Here is a 24,874-nt window from a genome sequence, read left to right as displayed (position 1 = left end):
AGAACCAGAGGGGCTCCATCTTGACATTAAATAAATCTAAAGGGTCTGCTACTCTGTTTTTGCTATCATCGTAAAATAAGAACTCCATCACTCATCAGTCCATCTCCTTTCTAGTTTCTACATCTTGATCTTCCTCACACGCCAATATACAAACGGAAGGTCGGTTGATTTTGTTCTTGACTTTTGTTTTCCATTGATTGTAAGGAGTAAAATGAATAAAAACATGTTTCTTATTTCAGGTTTGAAGAAGATTCATACTCGTACCCGAAATCAAAGAAACTAGTTTGCATTTGCAGGTAAATCTGATCACTCTCCGTTCCGAATCAATTTCTCGTTGTTATTTTGAAAAGAAAAATCGATTGATTTGATGGTTTTTGAATAACGCATTCAGGGTGTTCGATGAATTGCCTTTTCACTACTCATTATTGAATTCAATAAATTGGATGCGATTTTTCTTCAAAGTAGATTTATCTCTTCATCTAATCGTATCTTTGTTTCCAGTTGTTTCATGGAATTTCATCTGAAATTGGGAATCGTATTGTCTCTGCTTGTTGGTATTATCGATTCCACACATTCCTCTTCATATTCTTCTGAGGTGAGAGAATTCTATTTCCTTCCATTTTCATATATAATTCGTCTTTAATTGTTCCTCTTTATCAGTTGGGAAGCCATAGATACATCACAGAAGCATACTTTCATAAACACAACACCATAATCGATCAAGTTTTCCAAGATTTCATAACCAATAACCTCCCTCATGACTCCTGTGAAATGCTGCAAACTAAACACAATTTCATCCCAAAACTATCACTTTTAGGGCGAAATTTAATTGGTGAAGGTTCTCACAGGCGTCTAACTTCTTCCATTAAAATCAAAATCCATCAAGAAATTTCATCTAATCTCCCATCACTCTCCTGTAAAGCCATAGTTATTGAAAGACTCCCCTCTGGAGTATTCGCTGACCCATTCGAGCTTCAACATCTTACTCAACGTGGTGGTAAATTACACTCATACCCTTCAACTAATTCTTGTACTCAAAAAGATAAAGGACACCATCTTCTTTTCCTTTTCTTTTTTGCAGTGTTTACTGATGCTTCTGCATTCGGGGACACTGATTTAGAATCACCTACCATAAGGGCAAATCGGTCAATTATTGAAATTCACATGGATTTGAACCCTAAAAACAACAATTGGGAACTCAAGATTCAGCTTCCATTACATGCGCGTTATGCAGTATGTGAATCTAAAATTCTAAACACATTTGTGTTTTTTTACATCAATTGATTGAATTACATTTATTTATTTTTTCAGCCTTTGGGAGAATATGGTTATACAAGAATCGAATTTGGGTCTCCTGATTTGTTTCTACAATGCACTATTGAAGGGGACCCACATAACAAAAGCTGTTTAATTTCAACCAATGACAATGATGTCAGTCTTACGTCATCAAATGTTGCTTCTATTTTATGGGAAGTACCTTCTGGAATTATGGAACATACAAAAATTGTCTCTATGATTACTTTTATTTCAGCTTTTGTATCTGCTTTCTCAATTTTCATTGCATGTGTTTATTATCCAAACACTGAAAGCTACATTAATTTTAAACAATCTTAATATGTTACAAGTTTCATTACATCAAAACTTTTTCATTTTTATTTCTTTATATCTTTAGCAACACCTTCTTGAGATAATCAGCTAGGGCCCACATTGGGTATATATTCCTGTACAATGCATAGTGCAACATGCAGTTCTTCATAAAGACTCCAGTTATTTCCTGTATTATGTAAACAAAAACGATAAATGTAACATCTTTTTTCATTTTTTTCGTTTAATTTTACTTGATTCAACTTTTTTTTTGTTACCTGTTGTGGAAAATCACCGTTTTCTAACTGGGAATTGATCAATAACTTAGCTGCTTTGTGTAGGGGTGTCGAATCTCTTTCCATCTATATGTTTTGAAGAAATTAATTAATATATTACAAACTACAAAAGAAAAATGAAAATTATAATTGAATTTAGAATTTAGAATTTAGAATTTAGAATTTAAATAAAGAAGTGACCTGTTGAGAATGAATCAATCCCATCATAGCCCATGCAGTATGCACCAAGTTAGATCTGCCTCCTTCAAGGGGTATGTATTTCTGTTTATAAAGCAACAAAAAGATTATTCATTTTATTATTATTTTTTTTCTAAAACAAGTTTTTATCTCATATTCTCATTGAATTATTACCTTTTCTGGACATGATTTGTAGCTTTCACCCCAACCACCATCTTCCAGCTGTGTTTTAAGTAAAAATTTGACACCTTTTCGAATTGCGTGACAATTTTCAAATGTTTTATTGACAGCTGTCAATCCTCCAATAGCAAACCAAGTACCATATGTAAAACACACACCCCAGTTTCCATACCTAATATACACAAATTCTCTCATTTGTTAAAAACTACAAAAAAAAAAAAGTTGATTTTAAGGATAAAGAAAAAAACAAACCATGATCCATCTTGCATTTGTATTTTCTCCAAGTATCCACTTGCACATGTAAGGAAACCTTCTATTTCTTTCCTTCTATGTTGAGGGTATAACTTTTGAAACAAAACTAGTGCTTGCATTGCTGATGATGTGCACTCAACATACCTAGTAAAGTCATTTTGTAAGTCTCTTGAAGGGTAAAATGGTCATTTACGTCTTTGTTAATACAAAGACATAGTAGTTTAAAATAAGATATTGAAATGGTAACGTATGTAGGAATCTTACTCGTGTTCAATGACAATGTCGGCAAAGAACTCTGTAGGATTGAAAATCTATGATGGAGTATAAAATATAAAAATCAAATCTTTTGTAACTTAACAAAAAAAATATATAATTTTTAATTTCCTAAAATACCTCCAACCATTCTGAAGATCCTGATGGTTCCCATGATGCTACCCCACCATTTTTGCTCTATAATATTATGATCACAATCAAGTTAAAATGTTTAGAAATTAAATTGGAATGTCTATTGAAGAATCCAAATATTTGAGTCTATTTTAATTTTAGGAATGAAATAGACCTGTAGAGAAAGTATTATGTTGACAGCATCTTGCAATTTCTCAGGTTTCATTTTTTCACCAACAATTTCTGGTGGCATTGTTGAGAGTAGGAGACAACACTGGGGGCAAAACAGTAATTTGACAATAAGAACAAACGCGATTTGGAAAATGACGATTGTGGGCATCTCACATCATACCTTCAATGCTTCAGCAGTAGTGTCTGAACCTTGCCATCCATGATCTTGATCTGAAAAAGTCCATGACCCTTTTGAAATATGTCTATGCATGCTCTTAAATTCTCCAGAAGGATTATCTTTAACCTGAAACAATAATTAATGATTAAACAATCCAGTAAAAAAAAATTAAGAAATGTTTTTTTAAGAGTTCTAACAACCTGTGAAGCTTTGATAAATTCATGTCCTTTCATCAAAGTAGCCCCAATTTCTTCTGTAAGATCAGTAGCTAGTAAAGCTTGGATGGATAAACTAGCATCCCACCCTTGACTTCCAAAACTCTGTTTCAAATTTATAACAATCAACTTCAAGAATTATAAAATTTATTATATTTTTTATGTTTAGATTTTTATATAACCTGCATTTTCATTCCATCTTCAGCAACCCAAATATAATCAGGGATTCTTGCAAGATGCTTTTTGAAACAAACACCATTTGGATCTTCAACCCAACATGCAAGCATACACAACGACTACACAAAGAATTGTACTTTGATATAATTTACTAGATTTTTCAAATATAATATAGGAAGAAATGATATAATCAAGCTATTAGATATTTAGATTATGAGATTATCTAACCTTTACAACTGAACCAATGGTGATATATCGACTATTCTCATCTTCATAATGGATATGCTTCATTGTTGTCTCCAATGCTTTCTTTCTTAATTTATTAAATGGCCAACGATTTAATAAAGGCTCAGTGCAAATATATAAACTATCCCACATCAAATCTTGTAGCAACGGATGAGGATAGTATAAATCTTCCTGAAATAATAAGTTTCTGCAAAAGGGTAAGCAAGTATTATTATGCAAACTACACTTTTTACAAATATTAAAAAATTTCACCTTTGCACATAAATGCCTTATACTCTTCCAATTGATTTCATTGTAGGGTTGTGAGTAAAGTTCATCTCTAAGTTGTAGAATCAAAGGAGTAATGGGACCCACAAATCTTTTTCCATAGAGATACGACATTGGCATGTATACAAGCCGACAATAGCACCATAGTTTAGCTACATTTGTCCATTAAGCCGAGCCGATTAAGCCCATTAAGCCCAATAAGTCAAAAAGAAACATAAAGTATTCACTATTCACTAACCTGGATACATAGGAAGAAAAGAAGGGAGGATCCAGAACTCTGGAGGCATAGGGTTGGTTCCTGCCCACTCACACACACCAAGTATCTAAAACAAATAATATTTTATAAGTTTGTTACATATATATATATATATATATATATATATATATATATATATATATATATATATATATAGAGAAACTAAAGAATATATAAATATATATACAAAATGAAAAAAGAAAAACTTAAATATCTTACAGAAAGCCATGTTTTGCCCCATGATGGGATGGTGGTGACACTGTCATGATCCAAGATCCATTTGCGGGCTTTGGTGCATGCACCATTCAGACCACCATCCGGATCTTCACCCAAAAGCCGCATGCAAATGTAACTTAAAGCAGTCCCAAACATCGTGCTATGTCCCTCTATGTGAAACCCCCATCCACCATCTTCATTCTATAAGCAATAGCAATGTACTTCTGTTGATTTGTTTGTTATATCATCATAGTTTCATTTCTTCTTAAGTAGATCTCTTAATAAGAAAAAAAGTTGGAAATATAACATGCTAATGAAAGTTCATTGTTATTTATTGCGTACGTTCCGATTTAAAATAGTTGTACCTGATGACAATATAAATACCGTAGAATTTCTTTACGGTATTCTTCTGGGAAAACAACGTCAAGATGATTGGTAATATACATACAGATAACCAGCGGTTGTATGAAATACAGTGGGCCTGCATTTTCAGCAGGCCAGTGACCATCACTGGCCTGCAAAGCTGCGAAAAAGCTGACACACCTTCTCAGTGTGGTTGTAGCTTTTTCACATGATATCTCTTCAGAATCCTCTATTTTCACCTGAGGCGTCGTTTGTTTGAATTCTTTCTCTTTCAAAAACTACACATATATTATATTAAGATTATCCACATTTTTATAAACAATACCAAAACAAGTATCAATGATTTTAAAATTTTCTTTCAACCTGCATGCGCCAAAGGACATCACTGCTGGGCTTGACCCGGTGTCGATGGTTCCAGAAATTGGTTTGAGCCTGTTCGACTGTGGCTCGGTCTTGTGGGGTTCCATGGTTCGGGTCAAACTCCCATATTTGTCTCCCGATAAAGTTGTTTGTGGAATAGAGACACAAATCATTGCCTCCTTCTGCTGTCTTTAGTCTCCACATTTTTTTAAGTGAATGAAAAAGAAGAAAATGTGGTGAAAAGTGTGGTAGGATGTTGTGTTTTTATATTGAGAAATGTGAATTTAAGAGCATAAGTCTATGATAATAACTTATGGGTTTTCTTCTTAAGGTGGCACACGATTTTATATCAATAGATAGTATATTAGGTATAGGGAATCATTAATTTATTGTACAACAACATAGACATTTTGCTGATGTAAAACATGTTAGTTATTTTAAGTATATACTCCTACTTAAATACCCTCATACTCATATTCCTTCCTGTTTCACATGACCTTTTTTTAACCAAATTTAGAAAAGATTCATCATTCAACATATCTACTTATGTCTGACCGTGTATCTCAAAAAGATAACTTGTCTTTTTTGTATAATTCTGTTTATTATACATTTTTCCTTGGTCCAAATTATGTAATGGTCCTAGCCAATATAAATAAATGAGTTATATATATCATGAAATAAGGTGGTGGTGCTGTGCAATGTTTTAAAAACCGGTTTTTTAGTTGAACCGGTATGGTGACCGGTTCCCGGTTTAACCGGTTCGACCGCCGAGTGAACCAGTTTCTATATTTTTCATGTTTTTTTCTATTTTCCTATACATACATACATATAGAAATTATGAATTTGATGTTTACAAGTTCAAACATTAAAAATATACATAAAAATAAGTTGTAGATGAATCCAAATATATTAAAATAATACATAACCATAAGTTTTAGTGTTTTACATCAATCCATATACGTCAAAAAAAAGTATAATATTGAAACGAAATATAGTTTTTGATGAATACAAACACATCAAAAGAATTTTTAATATTTACCATATGTTTTTATTTAAAGAGAACTAAATAGATTTGAAAAAAATTCACTAAAGTTTATTATGTAAATGGTTCTTTTTCATGTGTTTTTATTCGGTTCAACCGGTTTATTTTGATCGGTTCAACTGTTTTTTTTTTAAACCGGCCGGTTCAATCCGGTTCAGAAATCAATATAAAATCGGTGATAGTTGAACCGCTCCCTCTCCCGGTCCAACCGGTTCGACCGGCCGGTTCAAACCGGTTTTTAAAACATTGGTGCTGTCTGTGTGTTTTGTACTTGCTGAATAGAGTTTCCAGAGAACACTCTTCTAAAAAAGTTTAGATCAAATTCGGAAGAAAATTTAAAATTTGGACTAAAAGTGTAAGTTTGAAAAATGACATGTTTTACTTGGAGACAATCTGAATAATTTGTTTTCTTGAGAAAGTGTTAAAACCCAAAAAAGAAATTAGGGTATGTTCTACTCAACTAGACTGATTCTAATTTCTAAGCCTTCACATCTGAATAATTTGACCACCTTATATCCTCTAAAACCACCCTTCGTCTTTCTTGTAGATGTGGGCCATTGCCATGGCTTAAAAAGATTGATAACTAATGAAGATAATGATAATTTGTTTCCTTTATTATCAATTTTTCTTTATATCCTTTTGATCATTGGCAACAACACCACCTTCTTGCAATAATTAGCAAGAGCCCACATTAGGTATATATGTATAGATGCAGTTCTTCATAAAGACTTCAGTTATTTCCTGCATTATGTAAACAAAAATTAAAAAAATTTAGCACCTTTTTTCATCATTTATTGGTATTTTCTATTTTCCTTTCTTTCATTTAAGTTTACTTGATTCAACTTCTTTTTTGGTACCTGTTGTGTTGTGCAATTGATGTGTGTTTGAACTTGTTTGTGAAATAAGTTAGAAAGAAACAGCAAAGAATGAAGAATGGTTTTCATCTTGTGATGAATTACAAAGATACCGAGAGAAAGAACGAAGAGCTAAAAAAACCGGAATGAAATGTCTCATGTACACGTCGACTTCTATTTGATGGTCAAAGTCACTTTTGACATCCCATATTTACAGTAATGACCCCTGGACTAAAGCCTTTTTTTACGAATTAGACCCTATACTTAGATTTAATGCCACATTTTATTACAGTACCTGTTGTGGAAAATCACCATTTTTCCAACGGGAATTGATCAATAACTCAACCAGAAAAGAAAAAAAAATACAATGTTGATTCTCCAAGAAAATGATAACTAATTAGTATTATTTTTTTGTCCTGAATTTATTTATTACACTATTGCTAATGTAAAACATGTTGGTTATGTCAAGTATACTCCTACTTAAATATCCTCATACTAATATTCCTCCATGTTCACATGCCCTTTTTTAAACCAAAGGTAAAAAAAGATTCATCATTTCAACATCTACTTACTTTTGACCTTGTAATCTCAAAAAGATAACGACCCAATCAGTTGGACCATAATCTAACAAGAAAAATCAAAATTTAGCATTATAATAAAGGAGATTATGGTGGGTTGAATCGATCATGTGTATTAACAATGAAAACCCCTTTATATAGGGGAAGAAATACAAGGAAATGGAGCCATTATTGTAGGAATAGATAATAAAGTCAAATATTCAATACAACTTATATCTAATTGTGAGACTTAAGTCGTCCTTTAATATTCCCCGTTGAGCGGTAGGTAAACAAACACTCAAACCGGAACAAAACTCTTAAGTTGTCGAGTCAATCCCTTTGAGAAGATGTCTGCATATTGTAAAGCTGAAGGAATGTGAAGCACCCAAACTTGACCTAACTGAATCTTTTCCCCGGACAAAATGAGTGTACATTTCGATGTGTTTCTTCCGTTGATGTTGAACCGGATTATCTTGTACTGTAGAGACATTGTCACACTAGATGGTGGTAGCCCTCTTTAGGGGAACATACAATTCGAGCAATAGGTTATGGAACCATGTAATTTTGGCAACGAAATTAGTGGATCACTGCCCAATATTCTGCCTCGGCATTCGAACGAGAGACGGTAGGTTGTCGTTTAGATGACCACGAAATGAAATTATTCCCCAAAAATACACAATACCTGGAGGTGGAGCGTCGAGAATCTGCCTCCACTCCGCATCTCAATGAATGAATGAGTAGGTCGGGTGATAAAACAATCTGTAAGCCATATAATATTGTCGATAGGATACAAAAACAGAGGATCCTACTTCGCTCATGCGCCGTCTTTTCACCATCCTACCGCTGGTAAAGCTAGCAGTCTAATAAAATTTATGCATGTTAAGACAGCACACTAGTACATTTTCATTAACCATTGAGCCCATGCGTCCGTTTGGGGATCACAGGACTATGCGGAAGAGCCTTCTGAGGGGGGTATCCCTAAGGAAAACCTTCTCCTTTAATACGCCGAAGGTCTCAGATTTAAAATTCCTAGCCCGTAGGTCTGTACGCATTAAGTGTCCCGACGTGACCTGTTGGAACTGCAAAGAGAGTGGTCATGTCAAAAGTCGGTGCTCAATGTTCATGACAAATAAATACCAAAAGGAGATGAATATGGAAGAGGATTTTGAAGGTGTCATGCTTATTTGTTGAGTTGAAAACTCAATAGAATCCTGGGTCTTGGATTCTGGTGCGTCATTTCACGCTAGTCATTCCAGAGATGTGATGCAAAACTTCAGGCATTACCAAGGGAAGGTCAGATTAGAAGATAACAAGTGTTTAGACGTCATTGGTGTCGGAGATGTGGTTCTCAAGACGAATCTGGGTACATATTGGACTTTGAAGAATGTCAAATTCATTCCAGATCTAAAGAGAATGTTGATAGCAGTTGAGCAAATTGAATATGACGGTCATCATGTTACATTTGATGATCACAAGTAGAAGGTGAAGAAGAGAAACTTGATCGTTGCTAAGGGTCAGAAACATGGTACACTATATGTGGTGGAGGTTTCTAAAAATGAAGCACGCATTGTTGAAAGAGTTGGGACATACGCTCTATGCCACCAAAGATTTATTCATATGATTAAAGAGGGAATGAGGAAGCTTGTATCCAGTGGGAGGATGCCAAATTCGAAGATTGTGTAGATGCTTCTAAGCCATGCTCTAGAAGAAAGTCAGTTTTGCGAAGATATATAATCTGCTTATGTTTGGGAAGTTAGTTTCAGTTCATTCTGGTATTTATAGTGTCCCACTTCAGTTTCTTCAGTGGGAGGATCCCAAAATCATGTAAGACCTATCATTGATCAAAGGATAGGCAAATGTTCAGAAAGCAGTGGGAGCTCTGATAAACCTGAAAATAGTGGGAGCTCTGATGATAATAATTGTGAGGGTGGAGTTATAAGTGTATCAAAGATCAAACCACCTATTATCAAGAAGACCACTAAACAAAAAACTCCAGTGAGCAATTCCCCATCAACCAATGACTTGTTGATGTGTGAGAATTGAATTTGGGTCTTCTGACTTGTTTCTACACTACACTATGGAAGGGGATCCACATAAAAAAAGCTATTTAATTTCATCAACCAATGATGATGTTAGTGTTACATCAAATGTTGCTTCTATTTTGTGGAAAGTACCTTCTGGAATTATGGAACATACAAAAATTGTCTCTATGATTACTTTTATTTCAGCTTTTGTATCTGCTTTCTCAATTTTCAGGGCATGTCTTTATTATCCAAAACACGGAGAGCTACGTTAATTTTAAACAATCTTAATATGTTACAAGTTTCATTACATGAACAATTCTGATTCCTCTAAAAGCACCCTTCATCTTTCTTGAAGACGTGGGCCATTGCTTAAAAGTTTTGATAAATAATGAAGATAATGATAAAATTGTTTCATTTTTATTTCTTTATATCTTTAGCAACACCTTCTTGCGATAATCAGCTAGGGCCCACATTGGGTATATATTCCTATACAATGCATAATGCAACATGCAGTTCTTCATAAAGACTCCAGTTATTTCCTGTATTATGTAAACAAAAATAATAAATGTAACACCTTTTTTCATCTTTTCATTTAATTTTACTTGATTCAACTTATTTTTTGTTACCTGTTGTGGAAAATCACCATTTTCCAACTGGGAATTGATCAATAACTTAGCAGCTCTGTGTAGGGGTGTTGAATCTCTTTCCATCTATATGTTTTGAATAAATTAATTAATATATTATTACAAAAGAAAATGAATATTATAATTGAATTTAGAATTTAGAATAAAAATAAAATAGTGACCTGTTGAGAATGAATCAATCCCATCATAGCCCATGCAGTATGCACCAAGTTAGATCTGCCTCCTTCAAGGGGTATGTATTTCTGTTCATAAAGCAACAAAAAGATTATTCATTTTATTATTTTTTTTCTAAAACAAGTTTTTATCCCATATGCTCATTGAATTATGGGAAAATACCAGCAATAGTCAAAAAATGGGTGGTATTTTCAAAATTTAGACATGAAAATTGACTTTTCCAGGTATAGACATGGATTCCGCGGAGATAGCTCCGTGGAATGGCAAAATCGTAAATAAATCAGAGTATCAAAAGAAAAACTCAAGATCCATTCCGTGGAGCTACCTCCGATGAATGAACTCATTCTGCGGAGGTAGCTCCGACGAATGGATCTTCAAAAAAAAAATTCCACATCGGTTCTTCGGGATTTATATTAATTCCCCAACTAATTATTTTCAAAAAAAGATTATGATAGTATGATAATTAGTTGGAGAATAAATATAAACCCCGAACAATCGATGCGAAAAGAAATCTGAAAATCCATTCCGCGGAGCTAGCTCCGCAGAATGGATCTTGAGTTTTTTTTTAATACACTGATTTATTTACGATTTTGTCATTCCGTGGAGCTACCTCTGCGGAATCCATCTCTATATCCAGAAATCCAATTTTTTGTGACTATATTTTAAAAATACCCCCCATTTTTTTACTAGTTCAGGTATTTTCCCTTGAATTATTACCTTTTCTGGACATGATTTGTAACTTTCACCCCAACCACCATCTTCCAGCTGTGTTTCCAGTAAAAATCTGACAGCTTTCCGAATTGCGTGACAATTTTCAAATGTTTTATTGACAACTGTCAATCCTCCAAGAGCAAACCAAGTACCATATGTAAAACACACCCCCCAGTTTCCATACCTAATATACACAAATTCTCTCATATGTTAAAAACTACAAAAAAGTTGATTTTAATTAAAAACAAAAACAAAAAACAAACCATGATCCATCTTGCATTTGTATTTTCTCCAAGTATCCACTTGCACATGTAAGGAAACTTTCTATTTCTTTTCTTCTATGTTGAGGGTATAACTTTTTAAACAAAACTAGTGCTTGCATTGCTGATGATGTGCACTCAACATACCTAGTCAAGACATTTCGTAAGTCTCGTGAAGGGTAAAATGGCCATTTACATCTTTGGTCATACAACAGTTCTTGTAGAGAGACATAGTAATTTAAAAGAAGATATTGAAATTGTAACGTATGTAGGAATCTTACTCGTGTTCAATGACAATGTCAGCAAAGAACTCTGTAGGATTGAAAATCTATGATGAAGGAGTATAAAATATAAATATCAAATCTTTTGTAACTTAATATATATATATATATATTATATATATATATATATATATATATATATATATATATATATATATATATATATTAATTTCCGAAAATACCTCTAACCATTCTGAAGATCCTGATGGTTCCCATGATGCTACCCCACCATTTTTGCTCTATAATATTATGATCACAATCAAGTTAAAATGTTTAGAAATTAAATTGGAATGTCTATTGAAGAATCCAAATATTTGAGTCTATTTTAATTTTAGGAATGAAATAGACCTGTAGAGAAAGTATTATGTTGACAGCATCTTGCAATTTCTCAGGTTTCATTTTTTCACCAACAATTTCTGGTGGCATTGTTGAGAGTAGGAGACAACACTGGGGGCAAAACAGTAATTTGACAATAAGAACAAACGCGATTTGGAAAATTATGATTGTGGGCATCTCACATCATACCTTCAATGCTTCAGCAGTAGTGTCTGAACCTTGCCATCCATGATCTTGATCTGAAAAAGTCCATGACCCTTTTGAAATATGTCTATGCATGCTCTTAAATTCTCCAGAAGGATTATCTTTAACCTGAAACAATAATTAATGATTAAACAATCCAGTAAAAAAAATTAAGAAATGTTTTTTTAAGAGTTCTAACAACCTGTGAAGCTTTGATAAATTCATGTCCTTTCATCAAAGTAGCCCCAATTTCTTCTGTAAGATCAGTAGCTAGTAAAGCTTGGATGGATAAACTAGCATCCCACCCTTGACTTCCAAAACTCTGTTTCAAATTTATAACAATCAACTTCAAGAATTATAAAATTTATTATATTTTTTATGTTTAGATTTTTATATAACCTGCATTTTCATTCCATCTTCAGCAACCCAAATATAATCAGGGATTCTTGCAAGATGCTTTTTGAAACAAACACCATTTGGATCTTCAACCCAACATGCAAGCATACACAACGACTACACAAAGAATTGTACTTTGATATAATTTACTAGATTTTTCAAATATAATATAGGAAGAAATGATATAATCAAGCTATTAGATATTTAGATTATGAGATTATCTAACCTTTACAACTGAACCAATGGTGATATATCGACTATTCTCATCTTCATAATGGATATGCTTCATTGTTGTCTCCAATGCTTTCTTTCTTAATTTATTAAATGGCCAACGATTTAATAAAGGCTCAGTGCAAATATATAAACTATCCCACATCAAATCTTGTAGCAACGGATGAGGATAGTATAAATCTTCCTGAAATAATAAGTTTCTGCAAAAGGGTAAGCAAGTATTATTATGCAAACTACACTTTTTACAAATATTAAAAAATTTCACCTTTGCACATAAATGCCTTATACTCTTCCAATTGATTTCATTGTAGGGTTGTGAGTAAAGTTCATCTCTAAGTTGTAGAATCAAAGGAGTAATGGGACCCACAAATCTTTTTCCATAGAGATACGACATTGGCATGTATACAAGCCGACAATAGCACCATAGTTTAGCTACATTTGTCCATTAAGCCGAGCCGATTAAGCCCATTAAGCCCAATAAGTCAAAAAGAAACATAAAGTATTCACTATTCACTAACCTGGATACATAGGAAGAAAAGAAGGGAGGATCCAGAACTCTGGAGGCATAGGGTTGGTTCCTGCCCACTCACACACACCAAGTATCTAAAACAAATAATATTTTATAAGTTTGTTACATATATATATATATATATATATATATATATATATATATATATATATATAGAGAAACTAAAGAATATATAAATATATATACAAAATGAAAAAAGAAAAACTTAAATATCTTACAGAAAGCCATGTTTTGCCCCATGATGGGATGGTGGTGACACTGTCATGATCCAAGATCCATTTGCGGGCTTTGGTGCATGCACCATTCAGACCACCATCCGGATCTTCACCCAAAAGCCGCATGCAAATGTAACTTAAAGCAGTCCCAAACATCGTGCTATGTCCCTCTATGTGAAACCCCCATCCACCATCTTCATTCTATAAGCAATAGCAATGTACTTCTGTTGATTTGTTTGTTATATCATCATAGTTTCATTTCTTCTTAAGTAGATCTCTTAATAAGAAAAAAAGTTGGAAATATAACATGCTAATGAAAGTTCATTGTTATTTATTGCGTACGTTCCGATTTAAAATAGTTGTACCTGATGACAATATAAATACCGTAGAATTTCTTTACGGTATTCTTCTGGGAAAACAACGTCAAGATGATTGGTAATATACATACAGATAACCAGCGGTTGTATGAAATACAGTGGGCCTGCATTTTCAGCAGGCCAGTGACCATCACTGGCCTGCAAAGCTGCGAAAAAGCTGACACACCTTCTCAGTGTGGTTGTAGCTTTTTCACATGATATCTCTTCAGAATCCTCTATTTTCACCTGAGGCGTCGTTTGTTTGAATTCTTTCTCTTTCAAAAACTACACATATATTATATTAAGATTATCCACATTTTTATAAACAATACCAAAACAAGTATCAATGATTTTAAAATTTTCTTTCAACCTGCATGCGCCAAAGGACATCACTGCTGGGCTTGACCCGGTGTCGATGGTTCCAGAAATTGGTTTGAGCCTGTTCGACTGTGGCTCGGTCTTGTGGGGTTCCATGGTTCGGGTCAAACTCCCATATTTGTCTCCCGATAAAGTTGTTTGTGGAATAGAGACACAAATCATTGCCTCCTTCTGCTGTCTTTAGTCTCCACATTTTTTTAAGTGAATGAAAAAGAAGAAAATGTGGTGAAAAGTGTGGTAGGATGTTGTGTTTTTATATTGAGAAATGTGAATTTAAGAGCATAAGTCTATGATAATAACTTATGGGTTTTCTTCTTAAGGTGGCACACGATTTTATATCAATAGATAGTATATTAGGTATAGGGAATCATTAATTTATTGTACAACAACATAGACATTTTGCTGATGTAAAACATGTTAGTTATTTTAAGTATATACTCCTACTTAAATACCCTCATACTCATATTCCTTCCTGTTTCACATGACCTTTTTTTAACCAAATTTAGAAAAGATTCATCATTCAACATATCTACTTATGTCTGACCGTGTATCTCAAAAAGATAACTTGTCTTTTTTGTATAATTCTGTTTATTATACATTTTTCCTTGGTCCAAATTATGTAATGGTCCTAGCCAATATAAATAAATGAGTTATATATATCATGAAATAAGGTGGTGGTGCTGTGCAATGTTTTAAAAACCGGTTTTTTAGTTGAACCGGTATGGTGACCGGTTCCCGGTTTAACCGGTTCGACCGCCGAGTGAACCAGTTTCTATATTTTTAATGTTTTTTTCTATTTTCCTATACATACATACATATAGAAATTATGAATTTGATGTTTACAAGTTCAAACATTAAAAATATACATAAAAATAAGTTGTAGATGAATCCAAATATATTAAAATAATACATAACCATAAGTTTTAGTGTTTTACATCAATCCATATACGTCAAAAAAAAGTATAATATTGAAACGAAATATAGTTTTTGATGAATACAAACACATCAAAAGAATTTTTAATATTTACCATATGTTTTTATTTAAAGAGAACTAAATAGATTTGAAAAAAATTCACTAAAGTTTATTATGTAAATGGTTCTTTTTCATGTGTTTTTATTCGGTTCAACCGGTTTATTTTGATCGGTTCAACTGTTTTTTTTTTAAACCGGCCGGTTCAATCCGGTTCAGAAATCAATATAAAATCGGTGATAGTTGAACCGCTCCCTCTCCCGGTCCAACCGGTTCGACCGGCCGGTTCAAACCGGTTTTTAAAACATTGGTGCTGTCTGTGTGTTTTGTACTTGCTGAATAGAGTTTCCAGAGAACACTCTTCTAAAAAAGTTTAGATCAAATTCGGAAGAAAATTTAAAATTTGGACTAAAAGTGTAAGTTTGAAAAATGACATGTTTTACTTGGAGACAATCTGAATAATTTGTTTTCTTGAGAAAGTGTTAAAACCCAAAAAAGAAATTAGGGTATGTTCTACTCAACTAGACTGATTCTAATTTCTAAGCCTTCACATCTGAATAATTTGACCACCTTATATCCTCTAAAACCACCCTTCGTCTTTCTTGTAGATGTGGGCCATTGCCATGGCTTAAAAAGATTGATAACTAATGAAGATAATGATAATTTGTTTCCTTTATTATCAATTTTTCTTTATATCCTTTTGATCATTGGCAACAACACCACCTTCTTGCAATAATTAGCAAGAGCCCACATTAGGTATATATGTATAGATGCAGTTCTTCATAAAGACTTCAGTTATTTCCTGCATTATGTAAACAAAAATTAAAAAAATTTAGCACCTTTTTTCATCATTTATTGGTATTTTCTATTTTCCTTTCTTTCATTTAAGTTTACTTGATTCAACTTCTTTTTTGGTACCTGTTGTGTTGTGCAATTGATGTGTGTTTGAACTTGTTTGTGAAATAAGTTAGAAAGAAACAGCAAAGAATGAAGAATGGTTTTCATCTTGTGATGAATTACAAAGATACCGAGAGAAAGAACGAAGAGCTAAAAAAACCGGAATGAAATGTCTCATGTACACGTCGACTTCTATTTGATGGTCAAAGTCACTTTTGACATCCCATATTTACAGTAATGACCCCTGGACTAAAGCCTTTTTTTACGAATTAGACCCTATACTTAGATTTAATGCCACATTTTATTACAGTACCTGTTGTGGAAAATCACCATTTTTCCAACGGGAATTGATCAATAACTCAACCAGAAAAGAAAAAAAAATACAATGTTGATTCTCCAAGAAAATGATAACTAATTAGTATTATTTTTTTGTCCTGAATTTATTTATTACACTATTGCTAATGTAAAACATGTTGGTTATGTCAAGTATACTCCTACTTAAATATCCTCATACTAATATTCCTCCATGTTCACATGCCCTTTTTTAAACCAAAGGTAAAAAAAGATTCATCATTTCAACATCTACTTACTTTTGACCTTGTAATCTCAAAAAGATAACGACCCAATCAGTTGGACCATAATCTAACAAGAAAAATCAAAATTTAGCATTATAATAAAGGAGATTATGGTGGGTTGAATCGATCATGTGTATTAACAATGAAAACCCCTTTATATAGGGGAAGAAATACAAGGAAATGGAGCCATTATTGTAGGAATAGATAATAAAGTCAAATATTCAATACAACTTATATCTAATTGTGAGACTTAAGTCGTCCTTTAATATTCCCCGTTGAGCGGTAGGTAAACAAACACTCAAACCGGAACAAAACTCTTAAGTTGTCGAGTCAATCCCTTTGAGAAGATGTCTGCATATTGTAAAGCTGAAGGAATGTGAAGCACCCAAACTTGACCTAACTGAATCTTTTCCCCGGACAAAATGAGTGTACATTTCGATGTGTTTCTTCCGTTGATGTTGAACCGGATTATCTTGTACTGTAGAGACATTGTCACACTAGATGGTGGTAGCCCTCTTTAGGGGAACATACAATTCGAGCAATAGGTTATGGAACCATGTAATTTTGGCAACGAAATTAGTGGATCACTGCCCAATATTCTGCCTCGGCATTCGAACGAGAGACGGTAGGTTGTCGTTTAGATGACCACGAAATGAAATTATTCCCCAAAAATACACAATACCTGGAGGTGGAGCGTCGAGAATCTGCCTCCACTCCGCATCTCAATGAATGAATGAGTAGGTCGGGTGATAAAACAATCTGTAAGCCATATAATATTGTCGATAGGATACAAAAACAGAGGATCCTACTTCGCTCATGCGCCGTCTTTTCACCATCCTACCGCTGGTAAAGCTAGCAGTCTAATAAAATTTATGCATGTTAAGACAGCACACTAGTACATTTTCATTAACCATTGAGCCCATGCGTCCGTTTGGGGATCACAGGACTATGCGGAAGAGCCTTCTGAGGGGGGTATCCCTAAGGAAAACCTTCTCCTTTAATACGCCGAAGGTCTCAGATTTAAAATTCCTAGCCCGTAGGTCTGTACGCATTAAGTGTCCCGACGTGACCTGTTGGAACTGCAAAGAGAGTGGTCATGTCAAAAGTCGGTGCTCAATGTTCATGACAAATAAATACCAAAAGGAGATGAATATGGAAGAGGATTTTGAAGGTGTCATGCTTATTTGTTGAGTTGAAAACTCAATAGAATCCTGGGTCTTGGATTCTGGTGCGTCATTTCACGCTAGTCATTCCAGAGATGTGATGCAAAACTTCAGGCATTACCAAGGGAAGGTCAGATTAGAAGATAACAAGTGTTTAGACGTCATTGGTGTCGGAGATGTGGTTCTCAAGACGAATCTGGGTACATATTGGACTTTGAAGAATGTCAAATTCATTCCAGATCTAAAGAGAATGTTGATAGCAGTTGAGCAAATTGAATATGACGGTCATCATGTTACATTTGATGATCACAAGTAGAAGGTGAAGAAGAGAAACTTGATCGTTGCTAAGGGTCAGAAACATGGTACACTATATGTGGTGGAGGTTTCTAAAAATGAAGCACGCATTGTTGAAAGAGTTGGGACATACGCTCTATGCCACCAAAGATTTATTCATATGATTAAAGAGGGAATGAGGAAGCTTGTATCCAGTGGGAGGATGCCAAATTCGAAGATTGTGTAGATGCTTCTAAGCCATGCTCTAGAAGAAAGTCAGTTTTGCGAAGATATATAATCTGCTTATGTTTGGGAAGTTAGTTTCAGTTCATTCTGGTATTTATAGTGTCCCACTTCAGTTTCTTCAGTGGGAGGATCCCAAAATCATGTAAGACCTATCATTGATCAAAGGATAGGCAAATGTTCAGAAAGCAGTGGGAGCTCTGATAAACCTGAAAATAGTGGGAGCTCTGATGATAATAATTGTGAGGGTGGAGTTATAAGTGTATCAAAGATCAAACCACCTATTATCAAGAAGACCACTAAACAAAAAACTCCAGTGAGCAATTCCCCATCAACCAATGACTTGTTGATGTGTGAGAATTGAATTTGGGTCTTCTGACTTGTTTCTACACTACACTATGGAAGGGGATCCACATAAAAAAAGCTATTTAATTTCATCAACCAATGATGATGTTAGTGTTACATCAAATGTTGCTTCTATTTTGTGGAAAGTACCTTCTGGAATTATGGAACATACAAAAATTGTCTCTATGATTACTTTTATTTCAGCTTTTGTATCTGCTTTCTCAATTTTCAGGGCATGTCTTTATTATCCAAAACACGGAGAGCTACGTTAATTTTAAACAATCTTAATATGTTACAAGTTTCATTACATGAACAATTCTGATTCCTCTAAAAGCACCCTTCATCTTTCTTGAAGACGTGGGCCATTGCTTAAAAGTTTTGATAAATAATGAAGATAATGATAAAATTGTTTCATTTTTATTTCTTTATATCTTTAGCAACACCTTCTTGCGATAATCAGCTAGGGCCCACATTGGGTATATATTCCTATACAATGCATAATGCAACATGCAGTTCTTCATAAAGACTCCAGTTATTTCCTGTATTATGTAAACAAAAATAATAAATGTAACACCTTTTTTCATCTTTTCATTTAATTTTACTTGATTCAACTTATTTTTTGTTACCTGTTGTGGAAAATCACCATTTTCCAACTGGGAATTGATCAATAACTTAGCAGCTCTGTGTAGGGGTGTTGAATCTCTTTCCATCTATATGTTTTGAATAAATTAATTAATATATTATTACAAAAGAAAATGAATATTATAATTGAATTTAGAATTTAGAATAAAAATAAAATAGTGACCTGTTGAGAATGAATCAATCCCATCATAGCCCATGCAGTATGCACCAAGTTAGATCTGCCTCCTTCAAGGGGTATGTATTTCTGTTCATAAAGCAACAAAAAGATTATTCATTTTATTATTTTTTTTCTAAAACAAGTTTTTATCCCATATGCTCATTGAATTATGGGAAAATACCAGCAATAGTCAAAAAATGGGTGGTATTTTCAAAATTTAGACATGAAAATTGACTTTTCCAGGTATAGACATGGATTCCGCGGAGATAGCTCCGTGGAATGGCAAAATCGTAAATAAATCAGAGTATCAAAAGAAAAACTCAAGATCCATTCCGTGGAGCTACCTCCGATGAATGAACTCATTCTGCGGAGGTAGCTCCGACGAATGGATCTTCAAAAAAAAAATTCCACATCGGTTCTTCGGGATTTATATTAATTCCCCAACTAATTATTTTCAAAAAAAGATTATGATAGTATGATAATTAGTTGGAGAATAAATATAAACCCCGAACAATCGATGCGAAAAGAAATCTGAAAATCCATTCCGCGGAGCTAGCTCCGCAGAATGGATCTTGAGTTTTTTTTTAATACACTGATTTATTTACGATTTTGTCATTCCGTGGAGCTACCTCTGCGGAATCCATCTCTATATCCAGAAATCCAATTTTTTGTGACTATATTTTAAAAATACCCCCCATTTTTTTACTAGTTCAGGTATTTTCCCTTGAATTATTACCTTTTCTGGACATGATTTGTAACTTTCACCCCAACCACCATCTTCCAGCTGTGTTTCCAGTAAAAATCTGACAGCTTTCCGAATTGCGTGACAATTTTCAAATGTTTTATTGACAACTGTCAATCCTCCAAGAGCAAACCAAGTACCATATGTAAAACACACCCCCCAGTTTCCATACCTAATATACACAAATTCTCTCATATGTTAAAAACTACAAAAAAGTTGATTTTAATTAAAAACAAAAACAAAAAACAAACCATGATCCATCTTGCATTTGTATTTTCTCCAAGTATCCACTTGCACATGTAAGGAAACTTTCTATTTCTTTTCTTCTATGTTGAGGGTATAACTTTTTAAACAAAACTAGTGCTTGCATTGCTGATGATGTGCACTCAACATACCTAGTCAAGACATTTCGTAAGTCTCGTGAAGGGTAAAATGGCCATTTACATCTTTGGTCATACAACAGTTCTTGTAGAGAGACATAGTAATTTAAAAGAAGATATTGAAATTGTAACGTATGTAGGAATCTTACTCGTGTTCAATGACAATGTCAGCAAAGAACTCTGTAGGATTGAAAATCTATGATGAAGGAGTATAAAATATAAATATCAAATCTTTTGTAACTTAATATATATATATATATATATATATATATATATATATATATATATATTAATTTCCGAAAATACCTCTAACCATTCTGAAGATCCTGATGGTTCCCATGATGCTACCCCACCATTTTTGCTCTATAATATTATGATCACAATCAAGTTAAAATGTTTAGAAATTAAATTGGAATGTCTATTGAAGAATCCAAATATTTGAGTCTATTTTAATTTTAGGAATGAAATAGACCTGTAGAGAAAGTATTATGTTGACAGCATCTTGCAATTTCTCAGGTTTCATTTTTTCACCAACAATTTCTGGTGGCATTGTTGAGAGTAGGAGACAACACTGGGGGCAAAACAGTAATTTGACAATAAGAACAAACGCGATTTGGAAAATTACGATTGTGGGCATCTCACATCATACCTTCAATGCTTCAGCAGTAGTGTCTGAACCTTGCCATCCATGATCTTGATCTGAAAAAGTCCATGACCCTTTTGAAATATGTCTATGCATGCTCTTAAATTCTCCAGAAGGATTATCTTTAACCTGAAACAATAATTAATGATTAAACAATCCAGTAAAAAAAATTAAGAAATGTTTTTTTAAGAGTTCTAACAACCTGTGAAGCTTTGATAAATTCATGTCCTTTCATCAAAGTAGCCCCAATTTCTTCTGTAAGATCAGTAGCTAGTAAAGCTTGGATGGATAAACTAGCATCCCACCCTTGACTTCCAAAACTCTGTTTCAAATTTATAACAATCAACTTCAAGAATTATAAAATTTATTATATTTTTTATGTTTAGATTTTTATATAACCTGCATTTTCATTCCATCTTCAGCAACCCAAATATAATCAGGGATTCTTGCAAGATGCTTTTTGAAACAAACACCATTTGGATCTTCAACCCAACATGCAAGCATACACAACGACTACACAAAGAATTGTACTTTGATATAATTTACTAGATTTTTCAAATATAATATAGGAAGAAATGATATAATCAAGCTCTTAGATATTTAGATTATGAGATTATCTAACCTTTACAACTGAACCAATGGTGATATATCGACTATTCTCATCTTCATAATGGATATGTTTCATTGTTGTCTCCAATGCTTTCTTTCTTAATTTATTAAATGGCCAACGATTTAATAAAGGCTCAGTGCAAATATATAAACTATCCCACATCAAATCTTGTAGCAACGGATGAGGATAGTATAAATCTTCCTGAAATAATAAGTTTCTGCAAAAGGGTAAGCAAGTATTATTATGCAAACTACACTTTTTACAAATATTAAAAAATTTCACCTTTGCACATAAATGCCTTATACTCTTCCAATTGATTTCATTGTAGGGTTGTGAGTAAAGTTCATCTCTAAGTTGTAGAATCAAAGGAGTAATGGGACCCACAAATCTTTTTCCATAGAGATACGACATTGCATGTATACAAGCCGACAATAGCACCATAGTTTAGCTACATTTGTCCATTAAGCCGAGCCGATTAAGCCCATTAAGCCCAATAAGTCAAAAAGAAACATAAAGTATTCACTATTCACTAACCTGGATACATAGGAAGAAAAGAAGGGAGGATCCAGAACTCTGGAGGCATAGGGTTGGTTCCTGCCCACTCACACACACCAAGTATCTAAAACAAATAATATTTTATAAGTTTGTTACATATATATATATATATATATATATATATATATATATATATATATATATATATATAGAGAGAGAGAAACTAAAGAATATATAAATATATATACAAAATGAAAAAAGAAAAACTTAAATATCTTACAGAAAGCCATGTTTTGCCCCATGATGGGATGGTGGTGACACTGTCATGATCCAAGATCCATTTGCGGGCTTTGGTGCATGCACCATTCAGACCACCATCCGGATCTTCACCCAAAAGCCGCATGCAAATGTAACTTAAAGCAGTCCCAAACATCGTGCTATGTCCCTCTATGTGAAACCCCCATCCACCATCTTCATTCTATAAGCAATAGCAATGTACTTCTGTTGATTTGTTTGTTATATCATCATAGTTTCATTTCTTCTTAAGTAGATCTCTTAATAAGAAAAAAAGTTGGAAATATAACATGCTAATGAAAGTTCATTGTTATTTATTGCGTACGTTCCGATTTAAAATAGTTGTACCTGATGACAATATAAATACCGTAGAATTTCTTTACGGTATTCTTCTGGGAAAACAACGTCAAGATGATTGGTAATATACATACAGATAACCAGCGGTTGTATGAAATACAGTGGGCCTGCATTTTCAGCAGGCCAGTGACCATCACTGGCCTGCAAAGCTGCGAAAAAGCTGACACACCTTCTCAGTGTGGTTGTAGCTTTTTCACATGATATCTCTTCAGAATCCTCTATTTTCACCTGAGGCGTCGTTTGTTTGAATTCTTTCTCTTTCAAAAACTACACATATATTATATTAAGATTATCCACATTTTTATAAACAATACCAAAACAAGTATCAATGATTTTAAAATTTTCTTTCAACCTGCATGCGCCAAAGGACATCACTGCTGGGCTTGACCCGGTGTCGATGGTTCCAGAAATTGGTTTGAGCCTGTTCGACTGTGGCTCGGTCTTGTGGGGTTCCATGGTTCGGGTCAAACTCCCATATTTGTCTCCCGATAAAGTTGTTTGTGGAATAGAGACACAAATCATTGCCTCCTTCTGCTGTCTTTAGTCTCCACATTTTTTTAAGTGAATGAAAAAGAAGAAAATGTGGTGAAAAGTGTGGTAGGATGTTGTGTTTTTATATTGAGAAATGTGAATTTAAGAGCATAAGTCTATGATAATAACTTATGGGTTTTCTTCTTAAGGTGGCACACGATTTTATATCAATAGATAGTATATTAGGTATAGGGAATCATTAATTTATTGTACAACAACATAGACATTTTGCTGATGTAAAACATGTTAGTTATTTTAAGTATATACTCCTACTTAAATACCCTCATACTCATATTCCTTCCTGTTTCACATGACCTTTTTTTAACCAAATTTAGAAAAGATTCATCATTCAACATATCTACTTATGTCTGACCGTGTATCTCAAAAAGATAACTTGTCTTTTTTGTATAATTCTGTTTATTATACATTTTTCCTTGGTCCAAATTATGTAATGGTCCTAGCCAATATAAATAAATGAGTTATATATATCATGAAATAAGGTGGTGGTGCTGTGCAATGTTTTAAAAACCGGTTTTTTAGTTGAACCGGTATGGTGACCGGTTCCCGGTTTAACCGGTTCGACCGCCGAGTGAACCAGTTTCTATATTTTTCATGTTTTTTTCTATTTTCCTATACATACATACATATAGAAATTATGAATTTGATGTTTACAAGTTCAAACATTAAAAATATACATAAAAATAAGTTGTAGATGAATCCAAATATATTAAAATAATACATAACCATAAGTTTTAGTGTTTTACATCAATCCATATACGTCAAAAAAAAGTATAATATTGAAACGAAATATAGTTTTTGATGAATACAAACACATCAAAAGAATTTTTAATATTTACCATATGTTTTTATTTAAAGAGAACTAAATAGATTTGAAAAAAATTCACTAAAGTTTATTATGTAAATGGTTCTTTTTCATGTGTTTTTATTCGGTTCAACCGGTTTATTTTGATCGGTTCAACTGTTTTTTTTTAAACCGGCCGGTTCAATCCGGTTCAGAAATCAATATAAAATCGGTGATAGTTGAACCGCTCCCTCTCCCGGTC

The 24,874-nt window shown here is 33.5% G+C and overlaps 3 protein-coding genes and 1 pseudogene across 3 annotated transcripts; 1 reads left to right on the top strand and 3 right to left on the bottom strand.

The window, feature by feature from the left end:
• The first annotated feature begins 18 nt into the window (after positions 1-18).
• On the top strand, positions 19-1,641 carry LOC111918116 (uncharacterized). The gene is made up of 6 exons (XM_023913784.3): positions 19-159; positions 240-296; positions 502-595; positions 661-997; positions 1,082-1,233; positions 1,312-1,641. The coding sequence occupies exons 3-6, from the start codon at positions 509-511 to the stop codon at positions 1,612-1,614; spliced, it is 879 nt and encodes a 292-aa protein (XP_023769552.1). The 5' UTR covers positions 19-159; positions 240-296; positions 502-508; the 3' UTR covers positions 1,615-1,641.
• Positions 1,642-1,660: 19 nt separating this feature from the next.
• On the bottom strand, positions 1,661-5,526 carry LOC111918115 (beta-amyrin synthase 2). Its single transcript, XM_052765043.1, has 17 exons — positions 5,326-5,526; positions 4,965-5,240; positions 4,603-4,800; positions 4,366-4,450; positions 4,113-4,279; positions 3,843-4,031; positions 3,620-3,733; positions 3,423-3,542; positions 3,226-3,348; positions 3,049-3,147; positions 2,883-2,939; positions 2,754-2,800; positions 2,490-2,633; positions 2,232-2,409; positions 2,061-2,141; positions 1,863-1,946; positions 1,661-1,774 (listed from the first exon to the last, which is right to left on the bottom strand). Exons 1-17 carry the CDS (start codon positions 5,524-5,526, stop codon positions 1,661-1,663), a joined length of 2,277 nt encoding a protein of 758 aa, XP_052621003.1.
• A 4,440-nt stretch (positions 5,527-9,966) lies between these two features.
• Positions 9,967-14,963, bottom strand: LOC128126725 (beta-amyrin synthase 2-like). The gene is made up of 17 exons (XM_052764742.1): positions 14,486-14,963; positions 14,125-14,400; positions 13,763-13,960; positions 13,534-13,618; positions 13,281-13,447; positions 13,011-13,199; positions 12,788-12,901; positions 12,591-12,710; positions 12,395-12,517; positions 12,218-12,316; positions 12,052-12,108; positions 11,870-11,916; positions 11,592-11,735; positions 11,335-11,512; positions 10,605-10,685; positions 10,426-10,509; positions 9,967-10,338 (listed from the first exon to the last, which is right to left on the bottom strand). Exons 1-17 carry the CDS (start codon positions 14,684-14,686, stop codon positions 10,225-10,227), a joined length of 2,277 nt encoding a protein of 758 aa, XP_052620702.1. The 5' UTR covers positions 14,687-14,963; the 3' UTR covers positions 9,967-10,224.
• A 4,200-nt stretch (positions 14,964-19,163) lies between these two features.
• LOC128125920 (beta-amyrin synthase 1-like) lies at positions 19,164-23,123 on the bottom strand (annotated as a pseudogene).
• Between the last annotated feature and the right edge of the window lie 1,751 nt (positions 23,124-24,874).

The sequence above is a fragment of the Lactuca sativa genome, chromosome 6, assembly GCF_002870075.4.
Source record: "Lactuca sativa cultivar Salinas chromosome 6, Lsat_Salinas_v11, whole genome shotgun sequence".
NCBI lineage: Eukaryota > Viridiplantae > Streptophyta > Magnoliopsida > Asterales > Asteraceae > Lactuca > Lactuca sativa.
This window is presented reverse-complemented; position numbering and strand designations above follow the sequence as displayed.

What these genes read in the sequence shown, in the direction of transcription:
- LOC111918116 (XM_023913784.3), top strand. Translation starts at nt 509, where the DNA reads ATGGAATTTCATCTGAAATTGGGAATCGTATTGTCTCTGCTTGTTGGT. An exon ending in ACATCTTACTCAACGTGGTG is followed by an intron (nt 998 to 1,081) that starts GTAAATTACACT and finishes TCTTTTTTGCAG; the next exon opens with TGTTTACTGATGCTTCTGCA. An exon ending in CATTACATGCGCGTTATGCA is followed by an intron (nt 1,234 to 1,311) that starts GTATGTGAATCT and finishes TTATTTTTTCAG; the next exon opens with CCTTTGGGAGAATATGGTTA.
- LOC111918115 (XM_052765043.1), bottom strand. Translation starts at nt 5,526, where the DNA reads ATGTGGAGACTAAAGACAGCAGAAGGAGGCAATGATTTGTGTCTCTAT. An exon ending in GACATTGTCATTGAACACGA is followed by an intron (nt 2,634 to 2,753) that starts GTAAGATTCCTA and finishes TGACTTTACTAG; the next exon opens with GTATGTTGAGTGCACATCAT. An exon ending in ACGGTGATTTTCCACAACAG is followed by an intron (nt 1,775 to 1,862) that starts GTAACAAAAAAA and finishes TACATAATACAG; the next exon opens with GAAATAACTGGAGTCTTTAT.
- LOC128126725 (XM_052764742.1), bottom strand. Translation starts at nt 14,686, where the DNA reads ATGTGGAGACTAAAGACAGCAGAAGGAGGCAATGATTTGTGTCTCTAT. An exon ending in CTACTGCTGAAGCATTGAAG is followed by an intron (nt 12,317 to 12,394) that starts GTATGATGTGAG and finishes TTTTGCCCCCAG; the next exon opens with TGTTGTCTCCTACTCTCAAC. An exon ending in GATCTTCAGAATGGTTAGAG is followed by an intron (nt 11,917 to 12,051) that starts GTATTTTCGGAA and finishes CCTTCATCATAG; the next exon opens with ATTTTCAATCCTACAGAGTT.